This window comes from Megalobrama amblycephala, linkage group LG5 (genome assembly GCF_018812025.1).
Source record: "Megalobrama amblycephala isolate DHTTF-2021 linkage group LG5, ASM1881202v1, whole genome shotgun sequence".
Taxonomy (NCBI): Eukaryota; Metazoa; Chordata; class Actinopteri; order Cypriniformes; family Xenocyprididae; genus Megalobrama; species Megalobrama amblycephala.
In genome coordinates, this window is record NC_063048.1 from 19199732 (window position 1) to 19221737 (window position 22006).

Here is a 22006-nt window from a genome sequence, read left to right on the forward strand (position 1 = left end):
TTGAACTAAACTATACCTGTTCTATCTCCATGCAGCATGTAATCGTTTCTGATATTATAGCGCGTCCTGACTAACTCCTGACACCGGAGACTAAGCTCTTGAAGCTCCGCCCTCTTAGGCCGAGGGCAGCAGCTCATTTGCATTTAAAGGGCACACACTGAAACGGCGCGTTTTTGCTCAACCCCAAAAAGTGGCAATTTTAACATACCATATAAAAAATACAGTGGGGTATTTTGAGCTAAAACTTCACATACACACTCTGGGGACATCAGAGACTTATTTTACATCTTGTAAAATGGGGCATAATAGGTCCCCTTTAACATTATAAACCAGGATTATTGGGATATGGTGGATTGTACCTATAATAGCAGCAGACTGTGTGGTTTTGATGAGAGGAAGTGTGCTGTCATACGCCTCTTTAGGGACGTAAACAAAGCGCTCTTTAAGTTTGCTCTTCTTCAAGAGGCGGTGCAACTCGTTCAGCAGGCCAACCCACTTGGTTTTTTCCTGATCGCTGTCAGCCAGGATCAAGATGGAGCATTTTTTATTGCTGGATGAGGAGAGCTGTGATGCTGTCACCTGCAGGAGAGGAAGAGAACAACAACTTCTAAGTTTATCACCAAACACAGGCACAAAATATTTTTCTTAAATTACATTACAAAACTAATGTTACCAATACAAACTTATGTCAATAAAATATTGTACAATAATGTTCAACTCACCCTGAAGATACAGGGAATGTCCTTCCTGTTTGCATGAATGACATCTGATGCCAAAACTGGGTTAACTGAAAATTCCTCATCCCTGCAAACAAAAGAGAACGATTTAGATGTCATGCAAACGCAGTCATTAGAATCAAACAGGCTCAGATGTTTGTTTTGAAGTCCTCTCTGACCTCATGTCAATAACCTGGTTCACCGTGACACCAGGCTGAGCAGCTTTGCCCTCTGGGAGATCATATAAGAAGAGTTTGAAGTCACAGATTACAGCAATGGCCCTCTGCCACCCCTTCTTCACACCTAATGGTTTAGGCACCTAAAAGAAAAGATCTCAGAATTAGTTCTCAACTTACTGAAAACAAAACTTTTCAACTTATATTATATTATATTATATTATATTATATTATATTATATTATATTATATTATATTATATTATATTATATTATATAGCAATATTACTTTTGGTGACAGACTATTTTTAAAGCTAAAATATTATAGGTTGAAATTATAACTGAAAGGGTTAGTTCACCCAAAAATGAAATTTCAGTCATTAAGTACTCACCCTCATGTCATTCCAAACCCACAAGACCTTCGTTCATCTTCAGACCACAAATTGAGATATTTTTGATGAAATCCGAGGTTTTTTATCCCCATAGAAAAGCAACGAAATTACCACATTCAAGGTCCAGAGAAGTACTAAAGATATCGTTCAATGCATCAACTGCGTAGGAGACCGATAGTAAAGACTGTCGTTACTACTTCTTGGACCTTGAATGTGGTAATTCCATTGTTTTCTACGGGAGATATAAAAAAAACCCTCTTAGATTTCATCAAAAATATCTTAATTTGTGATCCAAAGATGAACAAAGGTCTTGCAGGTTTGGAATGACATGAGGGTGAGTAATTAATGATAGAAATTTCATTTTTGGGTGAACTAACCATTTAATCCTGCTCCATTTTCCAGGAAGATAAAAATGTTTATCTGCTAATAGTTAGTAATAGTAACAGTAATAGTTTTGATCACAAAACTTTCATGGGGATTTAAACTAAAGCTTCTAACCTTGACGTGGCCCTCATAAGCTGTGCCGATGCCTTTCTGGGGGTCGATACCCAGCGGTCCTTTGGTTTGATCCGGTGGGATCGGGCATACAGCAGGAGCTTTGTCCGCACACGTCACATGACAGGAGAAATTACAGACTGCAGAAGGAGGAGAACAAGGTGAATGCTAATCTTAATGCCAATTATTATTTCCATGACAACCTCAGCTGTTGCCGTAGTGACCCCTTACCTTCACACGTACAGCCCTGTCGAATGATTCCCACCATTAGAGACGTACACTGGTTACACTTAGTGGCCGTATTGAAGGTCTTCACCACGAATTGATGGGCCTTTGGCTAAAAAGAGCAATTTAGAAAATTACAACATATTACAGAATATAAAATATGTTTGACTGGCTATGAAAGTAGCTAGAATATGAGGAATATTAGTGAATGAATTACTTTAGGTGTGCTGTGACCAGAGCTACTGTATCCTGATCGAATGACAGTTTGTGCACCTCTTTGTGGCTGATCTACCTGCTGGAAACATAGTCATGGCTATTAGTCACAACATGCTAACATCCTATTAGAAACGTCTAACACCATCTCTTTTTCTGAATGAGTGAAGCTTTGTTCCCAAACCTGCTGAGCTCCCTACCTAGACAGCCCTCTAAGCCTCATAGGCATGCTTTTGGCCATATTCTAAGGTGGCATCCCACATGTATTGGACAAAGCAATCCCAGAATGCACTGTGACAAGCTCAGTGTTAAGTATCATCCAAAATGGCAGTGCAGTGTACTAAGTTTCTAAGTTTTAGTGTTGCTAAAGGGGTCAGACATTGAGAAGTCACCTCGTGAGACTCTGTATCGCTGGTAGTTGAAGGTGATCGAGAGTGTGACGTGACCTGGGATCTTCCATCTTCCTCCCGGGATGGTGTGTTGGACAGGCTGAAGTTATCGATAGAATCAATCTATTGAGAGGGTTAGAGAAAGGAAACATTTAGAGAACCGACCCAGCTGTATCAGGAGCAGCAGATGGAAAACATAAAATGGAAGCATTTAGACCCAAGACATGCCTGCTAAACGTAGCACAACAGGGCAGTTTGCAAAGACATCATGCACATTAGCAGCATTTTGACAGGACAGAGGTTTAAAAAACATTTCCAAGACCCAAATAACACATCAATGACGCCTGACAGAAAAAAGAACCAAGAATTTAGAGAAATCTGAAACACTGCTGAACGCAAACGCCACATGTCTGTTTCACAAAAAGCTTTACAATAGATTAGAAACAGCAATTATATGCAAAATTGAGTTAGAAGTTGTCATCCAAACCTCCATTGGTAGTGCAAGATGAATGGAACAAAATGTTGCATATGTATTAGCTACAGAAAGTGTCAGTTTGTAGCCCAAATGCTCATGATGAAGAAGAACTGAGGTGAAATTGACCCTGAATGTGACAAATAAGCAGTTGAGAAACCCTCTGGGAAGTGTGGATATGCCACTTATGCCATGCAGTAACAGACCGCAGACATGCATCAAATTCACACAATCAAACCAATGTAGAGATAAACCTCTGCACCAAACGCAACAAAAGGAGCTTACACGTCTGCCTTTGGCGGCCGGCCCACAGGCAGTGGAGCGCTTCATCACAGACAAAATAGACAGATAGAAGGAGAGAAAGAAATAAAAAGAGAGCAAACAATATATGAACACAGAGAAAAGGATTTGCACGCTTACTCGCTTTTAAAATTAAGGTCTCAAAAGCCCAGAAGTAATAATCGAGAACATTATTTAATCCGCACTAAACCATGTAAAGAGAATACAAGGGAAACATAAATATCAATAAAATCAATATTCTATGAATAACAAATGAAAAAGCAGACAGAAAGAATTAATGTTATATAGTAACTTGCTGCAATTTCATTTTAAAATGAAGCCACATGCCACTGTTTTAAAATACCTACATCAAACTGATCCAGGGCAGAGGTCGGAGCATTGAGGAAAGCCAGGAAGGAATTCTGGGAGTCTTGGTGCTTGACACCTGGAACACATAACACAACATAAACATATCAAAACAAATATTGAGAAATTTTGCCCGACTCAATTCAAATGTTCAGGCTTTTACCTTTAGACAATCGCAAATTCTCAGTTTCCTGTTTCAGCCTCTGGATCTCTGCCTGCAGGTCCTGGTTTGTCTTTTCCAACTCCTCCAGTTTGCTGTGCAGAACAAAATCAACAGAGCAAAATGTAATGACCATAACCTGATTAATATGCTAATATATGGCCATTTTTAGATTATCAATGTTGGCCAATGGTCAATTAACATTTTACTGAATTATTAAAGTCACAATGAAATGGAAGAATCGACTGATTTTGTCTTGTTTGGGAGTTTGGGAAAGTGGTTCTATCAATCAGTTTTGTTGATTTGATTTTGAGATGTAAACTCAAAAACAGCTGAATTTTTATTCATGCTGACTTTGAAGATCTAACATAAACAACTTGACGTTTTTATTTTCTCACATGCTTTTAAATTAAATAATATAAAATAGATGTATAATTTCGAGCTATTGTGTATACAACTCAATCATCAAATTATGTTTTCTGAATTAAAATGGGACATGGGTCAAACCCATATCTGTTGACCATTTTTACCAGCTATTCACTGGATTGTCAACTGGATAATACCAAAGACCCGTTTAGACATGTCATTCCACTCATCGGCCATCTTTGAAAAGCCTTTCTGAGAGCTATTTCAGTCATGCAAGTGCAGCTCCTATCTCTTTGTATGGGGAAACATAAAATTTTCCAAAGCTGTTCACCAAGCTTACACTGACTGTTTCTATAACAACCGGAGCTTCTAACAGCAGTTGCAGTGATGCAATGACTTAACCAATTGGCAATTTAGCAGGTAGACTGGCTTTTTACTTAGAAGACAGGACTTATTCCACCATTTTGCGTATTGCACTTTCTCCTATTCCTAATAATATAAGTGCATCGTCTTTGTATATCTAAAGTATTTGATAATACTGATCTACTCATTCCCTGATCTACCGAAACGTACGTTCTTCTGCAAGCTTTAAAGGAGAGATGTGCGTTTTACCACTCAGTGTCCATATGGGATGCCTTGACTTTGTTGAGCTCATCCTGGATGGTTTGTTTGGCTCTAATCTCGGCATCCAGTGCAGACTGCAGCTCCAGACGGGCAGACATGTCCAGCTTAGCAAAACGTCTCACCTTCCATGGCATGTCCTGGAAAACCAGAAGAAAAGAGAATAAAACATCTACTTTTGCCATTGCCATTAACATCTTTTAAAGTTTGAAGAGGTCAATGTTTATAATAAACTTCATTATTAACTCCAAAAAATAAGCACAAAGTTAACAGTCAAGATCAAACTTCTGACTCTCACAGTAGCACGTGCACCCAGACTGGTGTTCCTCAGGCCTTCCAGTTCTTCTGTCATCTTAGTAGCCAAAGCCTGCAGATATCCTCGAGCATCTTTCTCATCACTGACCCTGAGAGAGAAAAACAATGTTCAGAACTGCACTTCCAAACATGACCACAAGATGGCCACACAGCCATACAAAAATCAAGGGTTTTGTGGCAAAGAAATAGAAGTGAAACAAAAACTGAATTACAATTACACAGAGGAGCAGCAAGCATAATAACCATTATTTTAATTTTTGAGAAATATTTATTACACTTTAGAATTTTCAGCCTATGTGTACAGAAAAAAACTGCAACTGTCATTTTAAAACCAAGCTATTGCTGGCCAGTTGTTTTAAAGGTGCCCAAGAATTAAAAATTAAATTTATCTTGGCATAGTCAAATAACTAGAGTTCAGTACATGGAAATGACATACAGTGAGTCTCAAACACCACTGTTTTCTCCTTCTTATATAAATCGCATTTGTTTAAAAGACCTCCGAAGAATAGGCGAATCTCAACATAACACCGACTGTTACGTAACAGTCGGGGTGTACGCCCCCAATATTTGCATATGCCAGCCCATGATCGAGGCATTACACAAGGGCAGGACATCTGGATCTCTGCACAGCTGAATCATCAGACTAGGTAAGCAAGCAAGGAAAACAGCGAAAAATGGCAGATGGAGCGATAATAACCGACATAATCCATGATAACATGATATTTTTAGTGATATTTGTAAACTGTCTTTCTAAATGTTTCGTTAGCATGTTGCTAATGTACTGTTAAATGTGGTTAAATTTACCATTGTTTCTTACTGTATTCACGGAGACGAGTCGTCGCTATTTTCATTTTTAAACACTTGCAGTCTGTATAATGCATAAACACAACTTCATTCTTTATAAATCTCTCCAACAGTGTAGCATTAGCCGTTAGCCACGGAGCACAGCCTCAAACTCATTCAGAATCAAATATATAACAGTACAATATAACAGTATTCGGTTGTTAAGTCTGACGTCACACGGCAACGCTTCCGGGTCCTAACGCTCTATCTCATGCCACAAGAAAACAACAAATGGTGCTAATATACATACATGATGTGGTGTAATACTACAAAAAATATATAATTATAACCTTTATCTCCATACCAAAATTCCAGATGGCCAGACAATGATTCATCTTTTTTAAATCGTTAAAATATTAATATCTGTGACGCTTTGAGCACGGAGACTGTTGTGTAGACTGTAAGTATTTAAAATGTTTAAGTTTTTAAAATGATTGATGTTTAAAATGAATAAATAGCGCTCATAAATGGCCGTCGATGGCATTCTCAAGTGAAATGAGTCGAGGCTTGGACCCGGAAACGGCGTTCCTTACGTCACGACTTAACAAGCGGATACAATACTCACATAATCCGACGCATTCATGCAGTATGCATGACGAACACTTTGTAAAGATCCATTTTGAGGGTTATATTAGCTGTGTAAACTTTGTTTATGCACTGTTTAAGGCAAGCGCGAGCTCCGGGGGCGGAGAGAGCGCGATTTAAAGGGGCCGCAACCTGAATCGGTGCATTCCTAATTATGCCCCAAAATAGGTAGTTAAAAAAATTAATTAAAAAAAATCTATGGGGTATTTTGAGCTGAAACTTCACAGACACATTCAGGGGTCACCTTAGACTTATATTACATCTTGTAAAAAAACATTCAATGGCACCTTTAAGCAATGGAACGAACGAAAGTGGTGATCTTTTATGGCTAGTTCCTACTAATCTGCCTTTCAGCAAGGACTAATGAGCAAATGTTTTGTTTAATATTCATTAGTCAAGCTGCTATGTCCCTACTCCACTCTTTTCAGATCATTCCTACACTCCTGCAATTTGGCTCCACCGCAGGAACTTTCCCCAGGAACTAGGGACTTTGGGGCGGTACTCCGTGTTTTTCGACCGCAGGGACAAGGGTCTAAATGAAGTTCCGGGTAAAAATTTCACCCTCAGAAAGTTCCTGCTCACGAGGTAGTACTTTTTCAGTTCAGAAACTTTCGGGGGTGGGACTTGGGCACTGAACATGCTGATTGGTTGAGTTAATGCAGCATTTTGGTTGACTCCACGCAGCATTTTATTTTAACCACCATGGTGAAAGCAAGTCCCTAGCTCCTGAGGAAAGTTCCTGCATTGGAAGGCGGCTTAAGAGTTGTTTGCTATTCGAATAAACAATGGAGTTATATACAACCGACGGACCAATGACGAGGTTCAGGCTTTATTAAGCTTATACGTGGAGGACGAAATCCAGCGGGAAACGGAAAGTTGCGTGCACTCCTACATCACTGGACTAATTTGCCTAATCTTCACGGTACTTTAGACTGTGATGGAAACGCAGACAGCAACAGGTCTGGGAGAAAAAAGTTCCCAGGACAAATTGTTCCAGGTAGTTTCGGTGGAAATGCGGCTTAAGAGCACTGATTCCAGATTAAAACATGCGATTAGACAGCAAGGTGAAAGCATGTGTGTGTTTCTCACCATTGAATGATTTCTGTGATCTGGGCTTCCCAGTGAGCCACACTCTCTTTCTTATCAGCCAGTTCTCTCATCTCCTCCTCCAGCTGTTTGTTACTGTTGCTCAACTTCTCAAACGAGGACATCATCTACACACACAATAAAATATGTTATTGAATGCACTACCTATTAAAAGGTTTTATTTATTTATTTATTTATTTTAGAAATTAATTAATCAAAAGACATTTATATCTTACAAAAGATTTCTATTTCAAATAAGTGCTATTTTTTCTTTTGCACTTTCTATTCATCAAAGAATCCTCATAAATAATAAGCAGCACAACTGTTTTCAACATTGATATTAATAAGAAATGTTTCTTGAGCAGCAAATCAACATATTAGAATGATTTCTGAAGGATCATGTGACACTGAAGTCAGGAGTAATAATGCTGAAAATTCAGCTTTCTAACACAGGAATAAATGACAATTTTAAAAATATATTAAAATACAGAGCATAAAAGACTGAATAAGACCATACAGTACTTTTTTATGAACACATATTCATTCAGTCAACCCACAGACTTTATTCTGAAAATGTAGTTTAGCACATGCTAACCCAGCTATACATTTCATTTCGGTTGAACAGAAAATAATCCTCATTTGAGGTTTTTACTCCAATACAACCCAATTAACAACAACAGGCTCAAAAACATGCCCATCATCATTTCAGAAAATTGCAAACCAATACGGCAATTTAAGAAGCCAGATGTAATTATATGGACCAGAGAAACAGCGACTGGCTCTCATCTGAGCCTGCAGGATGGACCACCAATGCAAAGCCACCCGTGTCACTCTAATACCCTCTACATTTCCGCTCCTAAACCACCAAGAACCACAAAACGCTCATGAATAAACATGACACCCTCCGTCTGCAATAGCTCAGTTGACTTCGCAGTAAACATGTCTGCTAGTACACATATATCCTGTCAACTCTGATTTATATGCACTCTCTATCTTAAGCAAGAGCTGGTGAGGTTGACCACCCCATAATTGCACTTGCATTATTTAACATTTTCATTTAACAGTGCACTCTGACCGGAGCTCTGAACCCTCGCAGTGGTCCTTAGGATAACCGTGTTCCAGATTCCTGTCTGTTGATCAGCATATTTCCCTGTGCTTACACAGGGGGGAGAACGCTGACTGACTTCCCAGTAAAACATTGGCATGGTGGACCATATCTTCAGCTCATGGAAACACTCAGTCCGCAAATGGCAACGGCATGTTTTCTTTCTTTCACAACTGAGTGCTGCCCTCCAAGGGTTCTTCTCTAAACATCTCTGGCATGTGTTTTTTTGCCGTCAGCCTCACTGAGAGCAGTTACGAACCGACACACGCACATGGAGAGCTCTCTTTAAACCTCTCTGTGTGCTTTACGCTCCATTTGAATCGCTCAGAAACGATACCCAGTATTAATTAATGGTTTTAACAAAAAGCATCGACTCTGACTGCTAAGAAGTGAAGCCTCCTGTCATCTTCAGCGTAATGACCACATCAAAAGCGAAGTGGAATCTTTGAGTAAGTAATATGAGAGATGGAGGTTGTGGTTTCAGGATTGTGGTCTGATGTGTTAGTGTTGCACAGCATCCTGGAGCCACAGTAGTGTCATAGTATCCAAGCCTAAAAATACTGGTATGCCATAATTTTTTTCAAATCGTAGTAGTTTTACTATGAGAAACATTGTTTATACAGTAGATAAAACTGCTTGCACACCAACAGTTTAACTTGAATCTAAGGCATGTCTGCAATAATGTAAAACAATAAAAAATATAATGTGAGCATGACAAACACTGTCGACTGTCATTCGAGAAGACTTAAGATGATAACATTTACCACACTCTATAAGAAACACAGTCAAAAAACATAAGTGGCGCTAAGATATTTCAGTTGGAGTAATATTGTGAGATATGATTTAAGCCAATGTGAAATGCTGTTTTACTTCCATAATGTGATTTTTTTTTGCTTTTTTGAGAAAAAGGTGGTTGCTAATGAGTGGCAAAATGGGACATTTGCATGGGTTAACCCAAAAAAAAACCTAAGCCTGAACATTTTTTCGGCGGGGGGTTGTGAATAGGGCAGGGTTATTTTGCAAAAAAAAAAAACATTATTTGAAAATGATTTTCCTTGAAACTAACTAGTAACGTATCTGCCCTTGACAGGCTCAGACTACAGATTATGGCTATTTGAAACAGCAATACCAAGAAAGGTTATTCACAGGTGCAAACACGTGTAACATTTAGGATACTTTTAATATCAAGTTTTGCTGGTTAGCTTTATCCTTGACAGTGTACAAGACTAAATGAAATTACTGAAATTGTTTTGTTCAAAAGAAATAATGGCAAATTAAATACTAGGAAACTTGAAATGCTACCTAATTTTACACAAATTGACACAGATTTACAAGCGGTTGAGAGATCGTGAATGATAAATCGCGTTCTGCATATTTTCAAGTCATAAACACCATACCTGCAAACTAGACATGGTGAAAAAGGTGACGTGTACGAACGAAATTGTTGTGGGGGGTCTGGATCTCATCCACGTGTTTTCCAAGATCCACCCCATTCTACTTCTGACTGGCTAGCAATGTTAGTTGGGTTTAAAGTGAAAGCTCTTATACCATTGGTAGGCGAACTCATGAAATCGATTTTTTTTTTCTTTTTCTTTTTTTTTAATGTAGGTCTCTCATTTGTTTCCGCAGCCAAACGCCACACGCCAGAGATCCAACACAGTGCCAGAAAACTTTAAAGGTGCCCTAGAATTAAAAATTGAATTAATATTGGCATAGTTAAATAACAAGAGTTCAGTACATGGAAATGACATACAGTGAGTCTCAAACTCCATTGTTTCCTGCTTCTTATATAAATCTCATTTGTTTAAAAGACCTCCGAAGAACAGGCGAATCTCAACATAACACCGACTGTTACGTAACAGTCGGGATCATTAATATGTACGCCTCCAATATTTGCATATGCCAGCTCATGTTCAAGGCATTAGACAAGGGCAGCCAGTATTAACGTCTGGATGTGCACAGCTGAATCATCAGACTAGGTAAGCAAGCAAGAACAATATCGAAAAATGGCAGATGGAGCAATAATAACTGGCATGATCCATGATAACATGATATTTTTAGTGTATATTTGTAAATTGTCTTTCTAAATGTTTCGTTAGCATGTTGCTAATGTACTGTTAAATGTGGTTAAAGTTACCATCGTTTCTTACTGTATTCACAGAGACAAGACTGTCGTTATTTTCATTTGCAACACTTGCAGTCTGTATAATACATAAACAACTTCATTCTTTATAAATCTCTCCAACAGTGTAGCATTAGCCGTTAGCCACGGAGCATAGCCTCAAACTCATTCAGAATCAAATGTAAACATCCAAATAAATACTATACTCACATAATCCGACGCATGCATGAAGTATGCATGACGAACACTTTGTAAAGATCCATTTTGAGGGTTATATGAGCTGTGTAAACTTTGTTTATGCGCTGTTTAAGGCAAGTGCGAGCTCTGGGGGCGGAGAGCGCGAGCATTTAAAGGGGCCGCAACATGAATCGGCGCATTTCTAATTATGCCCCAAAATAGGCAGTTAAAAAAATTAATTTAAAAAAAATCTATGGGGTATTTTAAGCTGAAACTTCACAGACACATTCGGGGGACACCTTAGACTCATATTACAGCTTGTAAAAAACGTTCGATGGCACCTTTAAGCCCATCGTTTTGCCGAACAAGAAAACATATCTAGTTCACTTTTACAGCCTCATTGCGTTTACACCTGCATTCTTGCAAACTAATCTAATTCAAACTTTCCAATTTGTAGATTTGAAATAAAGATTGTTGATGATGCTGAAATCATGTGATTGTGGTGTCGTTTGTTCATAGCCTAGCTTTAGCTTATTACTTCTGATGATTGTTTTAGACTTCAAAATTAATAAAAGTAGTCTTCATTTGTGAAAATTATCTTGATGAACAACACATGTAAAAATCAAACTTTTGTTGGTCACTAAGCTTATTTTCTGGACTAATCCAAAAGCCAATGGAAAAATCATATTGTCTTTGTATAAGGTAATCAGGGTGATGCTAATTTCCAGGTCGGCCTAAAAAATATGCCATCCCTGCAGCACTCAATATGAATTTCCTAAAGCAATGCCTAAACAGATATTTTGATATTGGTTAACATTATCCAACTGCCTGCAGTGCCTAAGGGACATCAATGGAAAAGCAAAGTCATTTCAGAATTAAGAGCGAGTTATTTCATTTTTAAAAACGATTATAAAAACATTTTTTTCTTTGAAATAACCTGCATCAGTGCATTAAGTAAATAGGCTGAACCGCAGAATTTCATGTTGACGTTCAGTTATCGTGACAGCCCTAGCAGTGTGTGAATGTTCACCTTGTCAAGTTCACTGGAAAGTTTCTTGTTCTCCTCTGACAGCAGCACTCGCTCTCTTTCGTACTTCTGTTTGTACTCGGTCTCAAACTCCTCTCGTTCACTCTGACTGTGAGGGTGAAATGATTTATTGAGCATTAGGGTTAGTCAGCATCCAACACACACTGCCAACATACTAACACAAGCCAAAGTCCATATCTTATTTTAAAGAGGTCATGATCTACACTATATTTTATTTTTTTCCCCTTACCACTTGTAATCTTAGTCAAGGTTCCTTGCACTACAAATGATTATAATTTAGTTTTGCATGACCATTTCTGAAAACTCTCTGACCCTTAGAAATAACAAATAAAATAATACATGATGCCGTTTAACAATCTTTTGTAATAAGATCAGTACCTCTCTCTGCGGGTCTTCTCAAGCTTGTCTTTGAGCATCATGATCTCTTTCTTCAAGGTGAGCTGCTGTCCCTCAGCTTCTCGCAGCTCCTTCTTCAAGTTCTTCAGTTCGTTGGCATGTTGTAGTTCCCTTCGTGACAGCTCTTCCTCATAGAACACAGTCTTCTTCTCCAGGTCTGCTCGTAATTTACTGAGCTCTTGGTGCTGCTCAGAAGTCCCAACGCTTGGAGAACGGCCCACCTGCTTCTGCTGCTTCACGACACAGAAAAATAGTCATACTCATTAAAATGCTCTGATACAAACATCCAATCCCAAGCAACATGTACAGTAGTGCTTTTGACAAAAAACACTGACAACAGAGCAAACAGAGAGAAGAATGGATCTATCAGAGAAGGATGTCTATGAAGTAAATGTATAGTATTAATAGAATGTTAAATAAAATTAAGTATTTAGCCTATATAGTTCATCATGTTCACATTTGTATGTGTGCTTGCAAAAATAAAAGCCTCGGACATGCACACATGTTCATGTACACAAACAAACTGCTTTGAAATAAACATATTATAATATTACTTTCTTTTTTCACAGAGAATAACTTGACCATGAAAACAGTCACGCGCTGCAGCTTCAGCCATCGTATGGTAGAAAAAGTTGAAAAATAAAATAAATGTGTTCAACAAGCTGACAGAAGTCAATCCATTTATTAATCCATACAGTACAGTCCAAAAGTTTGGAACCACTAAGATTTTTAATGTTTTTAAAAGAAGTTTCGCTCACCAAGGCTACATTTATTTAATTAAAAATACAGTAAAAAACAGTAATATTGTGAAATATTATTACAATTTAAAATAACTGTTTTCTATTTGAATATATTTCACAAAGTAATTTATTCCTGTGATGGCAAAGCTGAATTTTCAGCATCATTACTCCAGTCTTCAGTGTCACATGATCCTTCAGAAATCATTCTAATATGCTGATCTGCTGCTCAAGAAACATTTAATGTGTACAATTGTACAAAATATTTGTGTACAATATTTTTTTTCAGGATTATTTGATGAATAGAAAGTTCAAAAGAACAGTGTTTATCTGAAATCTAATCTTTTGTAACATTATAAATGTCTTTACTGCCACTTTTGATTGATTTAATGCATCCTTGCTGAATAAAAGTATTCATTTCTTTAATTTCTTTTCAAAAAAATAAAAATAAAAATTCTTACTGACCCCAAACTTTTGAACGGTAGTGTATAATGCTACAGAAGCTTTGTATTTCAGATAAATGCTGTTCTTTTGAACTTTCTATTCATCAAGGAATCCTGAAAAAAAAAGTACACAACTGTTTTCAACATTGAAAATAATCATAAATGTTTATTGAGCAGCAAATCAGCATATTAGAATGATTTCTGAAGGATCATGTGACACTGAAGACTGGAGTAATGATGCTGAAAATTCAGCTTTGCATCACAGGAATAAATTACTTTGTCAAATATATTTAAATAGTACACAGTTATTTTAAATTGTAATAATATTTCACAATATTACTGTTTTTTACTGTATTTTTAATTAAATAAATGTAGCCTTGGTGAGCAGACGAAACTTCTTTTAAAAACATTAAAAATCTTAGTGGTTCCAAACTTTTGGACTGTACTGTATATGTTGTCTTTGCAAATATTCACTTTCCCCATATGGCCATAAAGGAGAATCGGAGCGTCACGTTCAGGGGACAGACACCGACATGTTGTATTTTTGTATTTATTTCAACTAATGAAAACCAAAATTAAACCCATAGAAGCTCATGAGCAGTTTTGAAGTGGCTGTGTGCAGGTTATAGGCCCTAACTTACTCATTCACAAGCGAGTGAGTTATACTTCCAAACAATGTTGTTGTTTTAATTATTACACAAAATTAATTATTACACAAAAACCAAATACAAAACTCAGCTAGGTATGTGATGATTATTTTGAGTGAAAGGCAGTGGGTTTATTTAGTGACATTATTACATTTGCTAGTCGTCTTCCCTCCTCAACCAAGGCGAAAATTGTATAACACCGTCCAGTCTTTTTCCCTGAACGATATCGTGAGTTCCTATTACAATTCTCAATTTAGCATAAATGACCAACAATGGCGACATTTTTCACAACCATGACAGAAAATTAAAATACTGCCCTTAACATCACTAGCAGAAAGGCAGCGCGATATAAACAAACCCAGACTAGAACTGAACGCGGCGTGACGGCAGCTTTACATCCTCTATCTACCTCCTCGATGGTAATCAAGTCTTTCAAAAGTCGCTCCTCTCCATAACATAAGGATCACGTCAAACATATGTTGTGATTTTCTGTTTAAACCTTTCTAAACCAGCACAGAAAGGACTTTTCTCAATCTCTTCCATTCTAATTTTCACTGCTTGCCCTCCACCGGTATTTCGCGCGTCACCAGAACCACGTGATTGCAAACAATCTATTCTAAAAATGCGCATAAAAAAAAATGTATACGCTCAACTGAATCGAATACATTTTTTATGCGATACGAAAACATGCACATAAACTAAATTCCTTGATGCGCATCAAAAAAGACGTGACTTTGTGATGGAACGGCATAACTGGACCAACCAGGGAATAGATATTGTTGCACAGCATCTGAAATGCTGTTTAGGTCATTCTGTAATGCCTAAGCAAAGTCTGTTGTTAAAGTGGTTCGGTATAATTCCCTACCAGAAGCGTCTCACATGATTGTGTTCTCAAACACCTGGCATCTGAATGCAAGATAACAACGACAGCGTTTATTGTGTTTCATCTGCAGGCTCTGAGGTGCAAGCAATTTATTTTATACAAAAATGATTGTATACAGTGGCTTCTACTGCAGCAACTTCCATTTTCCTTAGTGATATTTAGCGCCAGTTTATCAGGAAGTGACGATTTCTTCTCTTCGACTTACTGGATGGAAAGTGCTTTAATCGCAAATGTTTTATGCGATATTCCAAATTTGTTAATTTCGCAACTTTGGATGGAAACATAGCTAGTGGCAAAATCACTGTAACATAGTGTCTTACAGCTTTATTTTCAGAGAAAAGGTGTGTTTGTGTGCGCAAACCTTCATTCCCTCAAGCTCTTCTTCCAGCTGTCTGCTGTACTGCTCACTCCGTTCCCTCAACTTCTTCTCTTTCTGAGACTCAGCAGACCACTCTTCAGCCTGGGCCTCCATCTACACACACAGATACAGAGTTTACACATATTTAATGTATGAGCCCACTGAACAGACTCCTCTGATCAGCTGTTCTCCTCCACTCTAACCTCTTTCTTGGCCCTCTCGGCTTTGCGCACATCCAGCCGAAGTGCTTCCACCTTCTGATTGAGGGAATCCATCTCCTCCTCTTTGTCCCGAAGCTGTCTGGAAAGTCGTTGCTTCTGTGACCGCAGCTCCGTCACCTTCTCGCTCACTTCAGCAAACTCCTGCATGGCCATTTTCCTCTGGCTGTCTGCCTCTTTCAGCTCCTTCCCCTGAGTTTTAAGCTTCTCTAAGGAGTCATGCATGCCCTGTACCCAAACAGTAAACAAAGTTGTACAAAAGATTAATTAAAACAATTTATTAAATAAATAAAAATTAAATAACTTATTAATTACTTATTCTTATAATAAAATAATTATTTATTAAAAATAAGTATTAATTAAAAACACTATTAAAAATACATATTTATTTATTATTTTACACACACTTTCATACTGACTTGTTTATTATTATAAATCAACTTATTTATTGAACATTTGAGTCTTTTATTATATTGTGGTGGTTTCCGTTTTATAATTCTAATCAGCAAAAATTAAACAGAGGCCTACATTTAGCATAACATAATATGTCATTATAACTCTCAAGAGATATTATGTGGCGCTTTCAAACAAATCTATAGTGAGAGACATTGCTTGTGTGAAGCTGCAGTTAAAGTTGTACCTTCTGCAGGTCATCTCTTTCCTGCTTCATGTTCTTGAGCTGTTTCTCTAGAGATCGGATCTGTTTAGAGGAGTCTTCCAGATCCCTGCGGGCAGAAGTGGCCTGTTCTAACTGCTGCTCCACCTGTCCTGTATCTGAAAGGGGGAGGAGAGAGACAAAAATACAAGGAAGAGGCACAAACTACAACGTGAGGCATTAAAAACATTGTGTATCTATGAGTATGTAAACGTCATGTACAAAACAAACATGCAGCTCTTGGTAAGAATAAGCAGCAATTTATGCTGATCGAAATTGTTAGTCAAAACTCTATAAACACATATAAAAAAAATGTAGTTGCATGAGACAAAATTTGTGTTAATCGTGTTTATATGAGATTACCTGCGATTTGTTTCCTTAGCATTTCTATCTCCTCCTTCAGTCCACGGATCTCAAACTCTCTGGTGGAGGAAACGGGCCCGTCCCCGCTGGAGTACTGCAGAGCTTGAACCGTTTTTGTGGCCTCTGAGGACCAGAAGACATTTCAATTGTCAGCCAGGCAGACTAACAACTTTGTGGTATTATTTCAGCAGAAAATAACCTAAGGAAGAAGGGGCAGACACCTTGTAGTTTGCGACTGAGCTCCAGTTTTTCCTGCTCCAGACGGCGGATCCTCCGTTCGTACGCCTCAGTAGCCAGACTGTCCTCCAGGCCGCGCTGCACACCCACGTCCATCTGCGTAGGTGCCACAGACTCCCGCAGGCAGCCACGGTCAGACAGCGTGCTTTAGGAGAAAACAGGGTCAGGAGTCAAATGATCACACTAGAGCGGGGGTTCTCAACTCTGGCCCTCCAGGTCCACTTTCCTGCAGAGTTTTGCTCCAACCCTAATGAAACACACCTGAACAAGCTAATGAAGGTCTTCAAGAATACTAGGAAGATATAGGCAGGTGAGTTTAATCAAGGTTTGAGTTAAAATATGTAGGAAAGAGGATCTCAAATGACAAGAGTTGAGAACCCCTGCACTAGAGGCTCATACTAGTCAAGATGTGATCAATTTTAGGGCTGATTTTTGTTTTAAACAGAGAGGGAATGGGATTGTAACACAATGCAGGCCGAATTTGAACCTGCATCTCCTACGTGATCTTCTCAGATGAGTTGTACAGTGATATCTTACCAGTTACTTGTGTAGGTGAAACCTACAAATGGGAGATGGTGTCCTGAGAAGGCGGTGTGAGAAGGAGGCGGCATTGTCTCCTAAAACAGAGCAGAGATTGTAAGATCATAAGATTTGGTAACCCAAATGTTGTGGGTTCAAATAAGGTAGATCAGTGGTTCCCAAACTGTGGTACGTGAGGTGACAAAAGGGGGTACGCGAACAAAATGCTGAGTATTTCATTTAATTCTACCTTAAAGTAATTTTAAAATCGAGCATGTATTTCTAACTAGCAAAATGCCGTAAATCCAGTACATTTTATCAAATTACCTCATCATTTGTAGTCAAAAATGACTGTATCCACAGAAGCAGCATGAACATGATAGATTGCGTGCAGAATCTGCTGCCTTAAATCACGCTAAATTACTGTCGTTCTCAACAATGCACCTTTGTAAAAGTGGGGATTTAGCACTTACTCGCATGAAGAACAAATATAGAAACAGATAGTGGATTGATTTAAGACTCAAACTTTCTTCAATATATAGGCTACAAAAACATACCTTGTGTGAGTTCTTGTATTTAATGATAACGAGCAAGAATGACCCCAAATATCCTCATGACTGCAACCGTGACATTATTATACAGCAGATCAAAAAATAAAACGTACAATTTAAACACAGTACTGTCAGTATTTACTCTATTTCGCAACAACAAATATAGTTCTAATGAAAACCACAGCAGAACTACAACACACGTCTGTGTTTCACGTACAATTCTGCGGCTTTGAACGAATCGTGAGAGTCAATGATTCAATGATTCATTCACAGCCACTTGCTTCGTTACTGAATGAATGATTCGATGACTCATTCATAAAAACAGTGACTTGCTGCCACCTACTGGCGGTCTTAGTTTAATATTTAAAAGTATCACTTAGTTTTACCATCATTGCATATCTCTCTATTGAACATTTTTTTATTTTAAACTATATTTTATAAAGTTATACATAAAGGTAAAATATGCACTGGAAAATCAATTTAGGGGGCAGATATTGTCCCTTAAAGGGTTCGTTCACCTAAAAATGAAAATTCTGTCATTTATTACTTACCCTCATGTCGTTCCACACCCGTAAGACCTTCGTTGATCTTCAGAACACAAATTAAGATATTTTAGTTGAAATCCGATGTCTCCGTGAGGCCTCCATAGGGAGCAATGGACACTTCCTCTCTCAAGGTCCATAGGTTGTAAAAACATATTTAAATCGGCTCATGTGAGTACAGTGGTTCAATATTAATATTATAAAGTGACGAGAATATTTTTGGAGCGCCAAAAATAACAAAATAATTTAGTGATGGCCGATTTCAAAACAATGCTTCATGAAGCATCGGAGCATAAACGAATCAGTGTGACGAATCATGATTCAGATCGCGTGTCAAACTGCCAACGGCTGAAATCACGTGACTTTGGCGCTCCAAACAGCAGATTCGATACACAGATTCACTGTGCTCCGATGCTTCCTGAAGCAGTGTTTTGAAATCGGCCATCACTAAATGTTATTTTGTTATGTTTTGGCACTCCAAAAATATTATCGTCGCTTTATAATATTAATATTGAACCACTGTGCTCACATGAACCGATTTAAATATGTTTTTAGTACCTTTATGGATCTTGAGAGAGGAAATGACATTGTTTCCTATGGAGGCCTCACGGAGCCATCGGATTTCAACTAAAATATCTTAATTTGTGTTCCGAAGATTAAAGAAGGTCTTACGGATGTGGAACGGCATGAGGGTAAGTAATTAATGACAGAATTTTCATTTTTGGGTGAACTAACCCTTTAATGTTAAAGGTGTGACTGCAGTCTAAGTGGAAGAGAGGGGGTACGCAGAAGGATGGTAATCCCTTCAGTGGGTACTCCACTCTAGAAAGTTTGGGAACCACTGAGGTAGGTCAAAAACAAAAGTGCAATATACTACTGTGTTCTTGAGGCAGTCATCATCCACGTCAAAGTTTGATGTGTCAGATGGGCTGCTGACTTCAGGGATGTAGGGGGCGTCACAGTTGCGGATGTTCTGCCAGTCAATGCCAGAAAAGAAGGGGTGCTGTTTGAAGTCCACAATGCCGTTCTGACCCAGCCTGTGCTCTCTGGAGCAGATGAGTCTACGGATCAGGTCTTTGGCATTTTCCGAGACGTCTGTCACATGGGCAGGGAACTGGAACCGCTCCTGTGGGAAATGTATGAATGGAAAACCACTTAATAAAGACACAATATTGGTCTACTAGGTTTTCATGCTTGAATGTTCAAAAATTAATGATTTTTGTTTTGTTTTTTTACATATTTTACATTGTTGCAGTTCCTTTCTTCCCAGTATTTCAGTAATGTTGTTTTGTACCTATCCCTATGAAGCCCCCTATATTATGCCTAAAACATTGTATGGTAAAATCACTGCAGTGTATGGCCTTTCATGAATTATTGTTTTAAAATAACATTGCTGTGACTCTCTACCTTGTGGTTCATAATCTTGCCATATGTTTCCACCAGGGACTCTGCATAGAAAGGAGTTTCCCCATACAGCATCTCATACATGCAGACACCCAGTGACCACCAGTCACATTCCGGGCCATATTTCCCTTTCCCGTCCTCCATAGCCTGCAGGATCTCTGGAGAGATGTAGTCTGGAGTGCCCACAGCGACAGACGACTGCACCTGTAAGGACAGAAATTGAGTTATAGGCTGGAAAGTTCAACAGGAGGAAAGGCTGCATATTGAATACAAAACTGGAACATATATTTTCAATTTAGCAAGCTATAATTGGACTGGTTTAATTTACACTTGCATATATCGATTCTGCTTTTTCTGACAACGCACTTTTTAGGAATAATACATATTCAAGAGGAACTGTACAGTATTTTCTGTTATGTCTGTTAAAGGTCTGTCATTTTCAGCTATTTTTCATGTATATTTGGCAAAAATGTTCACAGAGACAGCCGTTACATTACATAAATTCATTTTTTGCCATTTAGTCAAAGGTCTGGCTTGCATTTAATAGTCTGTCTAGATGTTACTAATATGTTTTGGATCAAAAAGACACTTTATATTATATGAAATGCATCCTGGTGTCAATTCAGGACACAATGTCAGGTCTCTACCTGCAGGGCTGTGATGCTGGGTAAGGATTTTTTTAAAACAATGCAAATCATTTGGATGAATCTCACAAAACCTGTCAAGAACATGTACAGGTCATATTTCACCCCAAAAAAAAAATGAGGGAAAAGAAAAAAAAGAAAATTAGATGTTTTGCACAAAGAAGATAAATAAATTTTTGTTTAATTCAAACAAAATCATTTTGACTTTGTCATTAAATATAGTCAGTTTTTGACAGTTGTCATGACATTCATCTATTTATTGTGGTGTTTGTTATTATAACTGCAGGAGAATTCATGACCTGGCATGTTGAGAACAGAAACAGAGAGGGGTTCAGTGTCTGTCTGAGCATCACACGAGTTACTCATTTACATTTTAGTGATGAGTGTTGTGTCTTTACTGGCACAACACTCATCACTATTAAATGCAAATTAATAGCTCAAGCCATCTCATTGGTTGCAGCCAGCAGTTGTGGGCGTAGCCTAGGGCAGTGGTTCTCAACCACAATCCTGGAGCCCCCCAGCACTGCACAATTTACATGTCTCCTTAATTAAAAACACCTGATTCAGGTCATCAGCTGATTAGTAGAGACTCCAAGACCTGAAATAGGTGTGTCAGACAAAGGAGAGATGCAAAATGTGCAGTGTTGAGGGGACTCCATGAACGTGGTTGAGAACCACCGGCCTAGGGGAACAGTCAAAGTATTCAGATACACAAAAACCTCTCAGAGCACAGACCACATTGAGAGAGAAAAAAAGAGTTAGTGATATCACTAGAGACCACTAATGAACAAGGGGGATGAATGGAGCTTCCTGGCCAAGGTTCAAGGGGGGCTGAGCCGGCGGAAACCGTCTGTAATGCAGCCTGTGGCAGATGTGTGCAGCTGGAAGAATTTGTGGAAGTGAGGCAGTAAATTAGCTGCTCTTGCTGGCAGTGACACACACTTGAAAACACACGGACATGTGAAGAGAGTTAGGCACACGTGCGAACACGCAGAGACCACACTCACGCTGCTCTTGTCAGAAGTCGGTGGGATATCCTGCCGAGCTATCTGCGACGTGCCAGAAAACAGCAGCACAGATCAGATCAAGTGAAATACTCACCCCTGCTTCAAAGACGTGTGACTGAAATACAACTCTGATCATAAACTGCCTTTCAAACTGAGGGTGTCCTCTGGGTCTCCCATTATTTTATATTAAAACAGTGTGCCTACATGATTGAGCTGGAGCCCAATTTCTTCAGCAGATTTTTTTAAGCATAAC

The 22006-nt window shown here is 38.5% G+C and overlaps 1 protein-coding gene across 16 annotated transcripts in view; it reads right to left on the minus strand.

The window, feature by feature from the left end:
• The window catches only part of cdc42bpaa (CDC42 binding protein kinase alpha (DMPK-like) a), an 86590-nt gene that overhangs the window by 19139 nt on the left and 45445 nt on the right, over positions 1-22006 (minus strand). For 3 of the 16 annotated variants that reach the window (XM_048191018.1, XM_048191020.1, XM_048191013.1), the window contains exons 7-29: positions 20106-20306; positions 19576-19824; positions 17624-17703; positions 17071-17231; positions 16850-16972; positions 16472-16605; positions 15817-16059; positions 15617-15727; positions 12528-12775; positions 12132-12237; positions 7701-7825; positions 5167-5272; positions 4860-5008; positions 3885-3976; positions 3724-3800; positions 3362-3400; positions 2608-2727; positions 2220-2297; positions 2009-2114; positions 1781-1917; positions 896-1035; positions 723-804; positions 360-579 (exon numbers count right to left, since the gene is read on the minus strand). In XM_048191018.1, the coding sequence (XP_048046975.1) occupies positions 360-579; positions 723-804; positions 896-1035; positions 1781-1917; positions 2009-2114; positions 2220-2297; positions 2608-2727; positions 3362-3400; positions 3724-3800; positions 3885-3976; positions 4860-5008; positions 5167-5272; positions 7701-7825; positions 12132-12237; positions 12528-12775; positions 15617-15727; positions 15817-16059; positions 16472-16605; positions 16850-16972; positions 17071-17231; positions 17624-17703; positions 19576-19824; positions 20106-20306 (3127 nt within the window). Of the gene's footprint in view, positions 1-359; positions 580-722; positions 805-895; positions 1036-1780; positions 1918-2008; positions 2115-2219; positions 2298-2607; positions 2728-3361; positions 3401-3723; positions 3801-3884; positions 3977-4859; positions 5009-5166; positions 5273-7700; positions 7826-12131; positions 12238-12527; positions 12779-15616; positions 15728-15816; positions 16060-16471; positions 16606-16849; positions 16973-17070; positions 17232-17623; positions 17704-19572; positions 19825-20105; positions 20307-21753; positions 21796-22006 lie in introns of all 16 variants that reach the window. The other 13 variants (XM_048191017.1, XM_048191007.1, XM_048191005.1 and 10 more) reach the window with 10 other exon arrangements.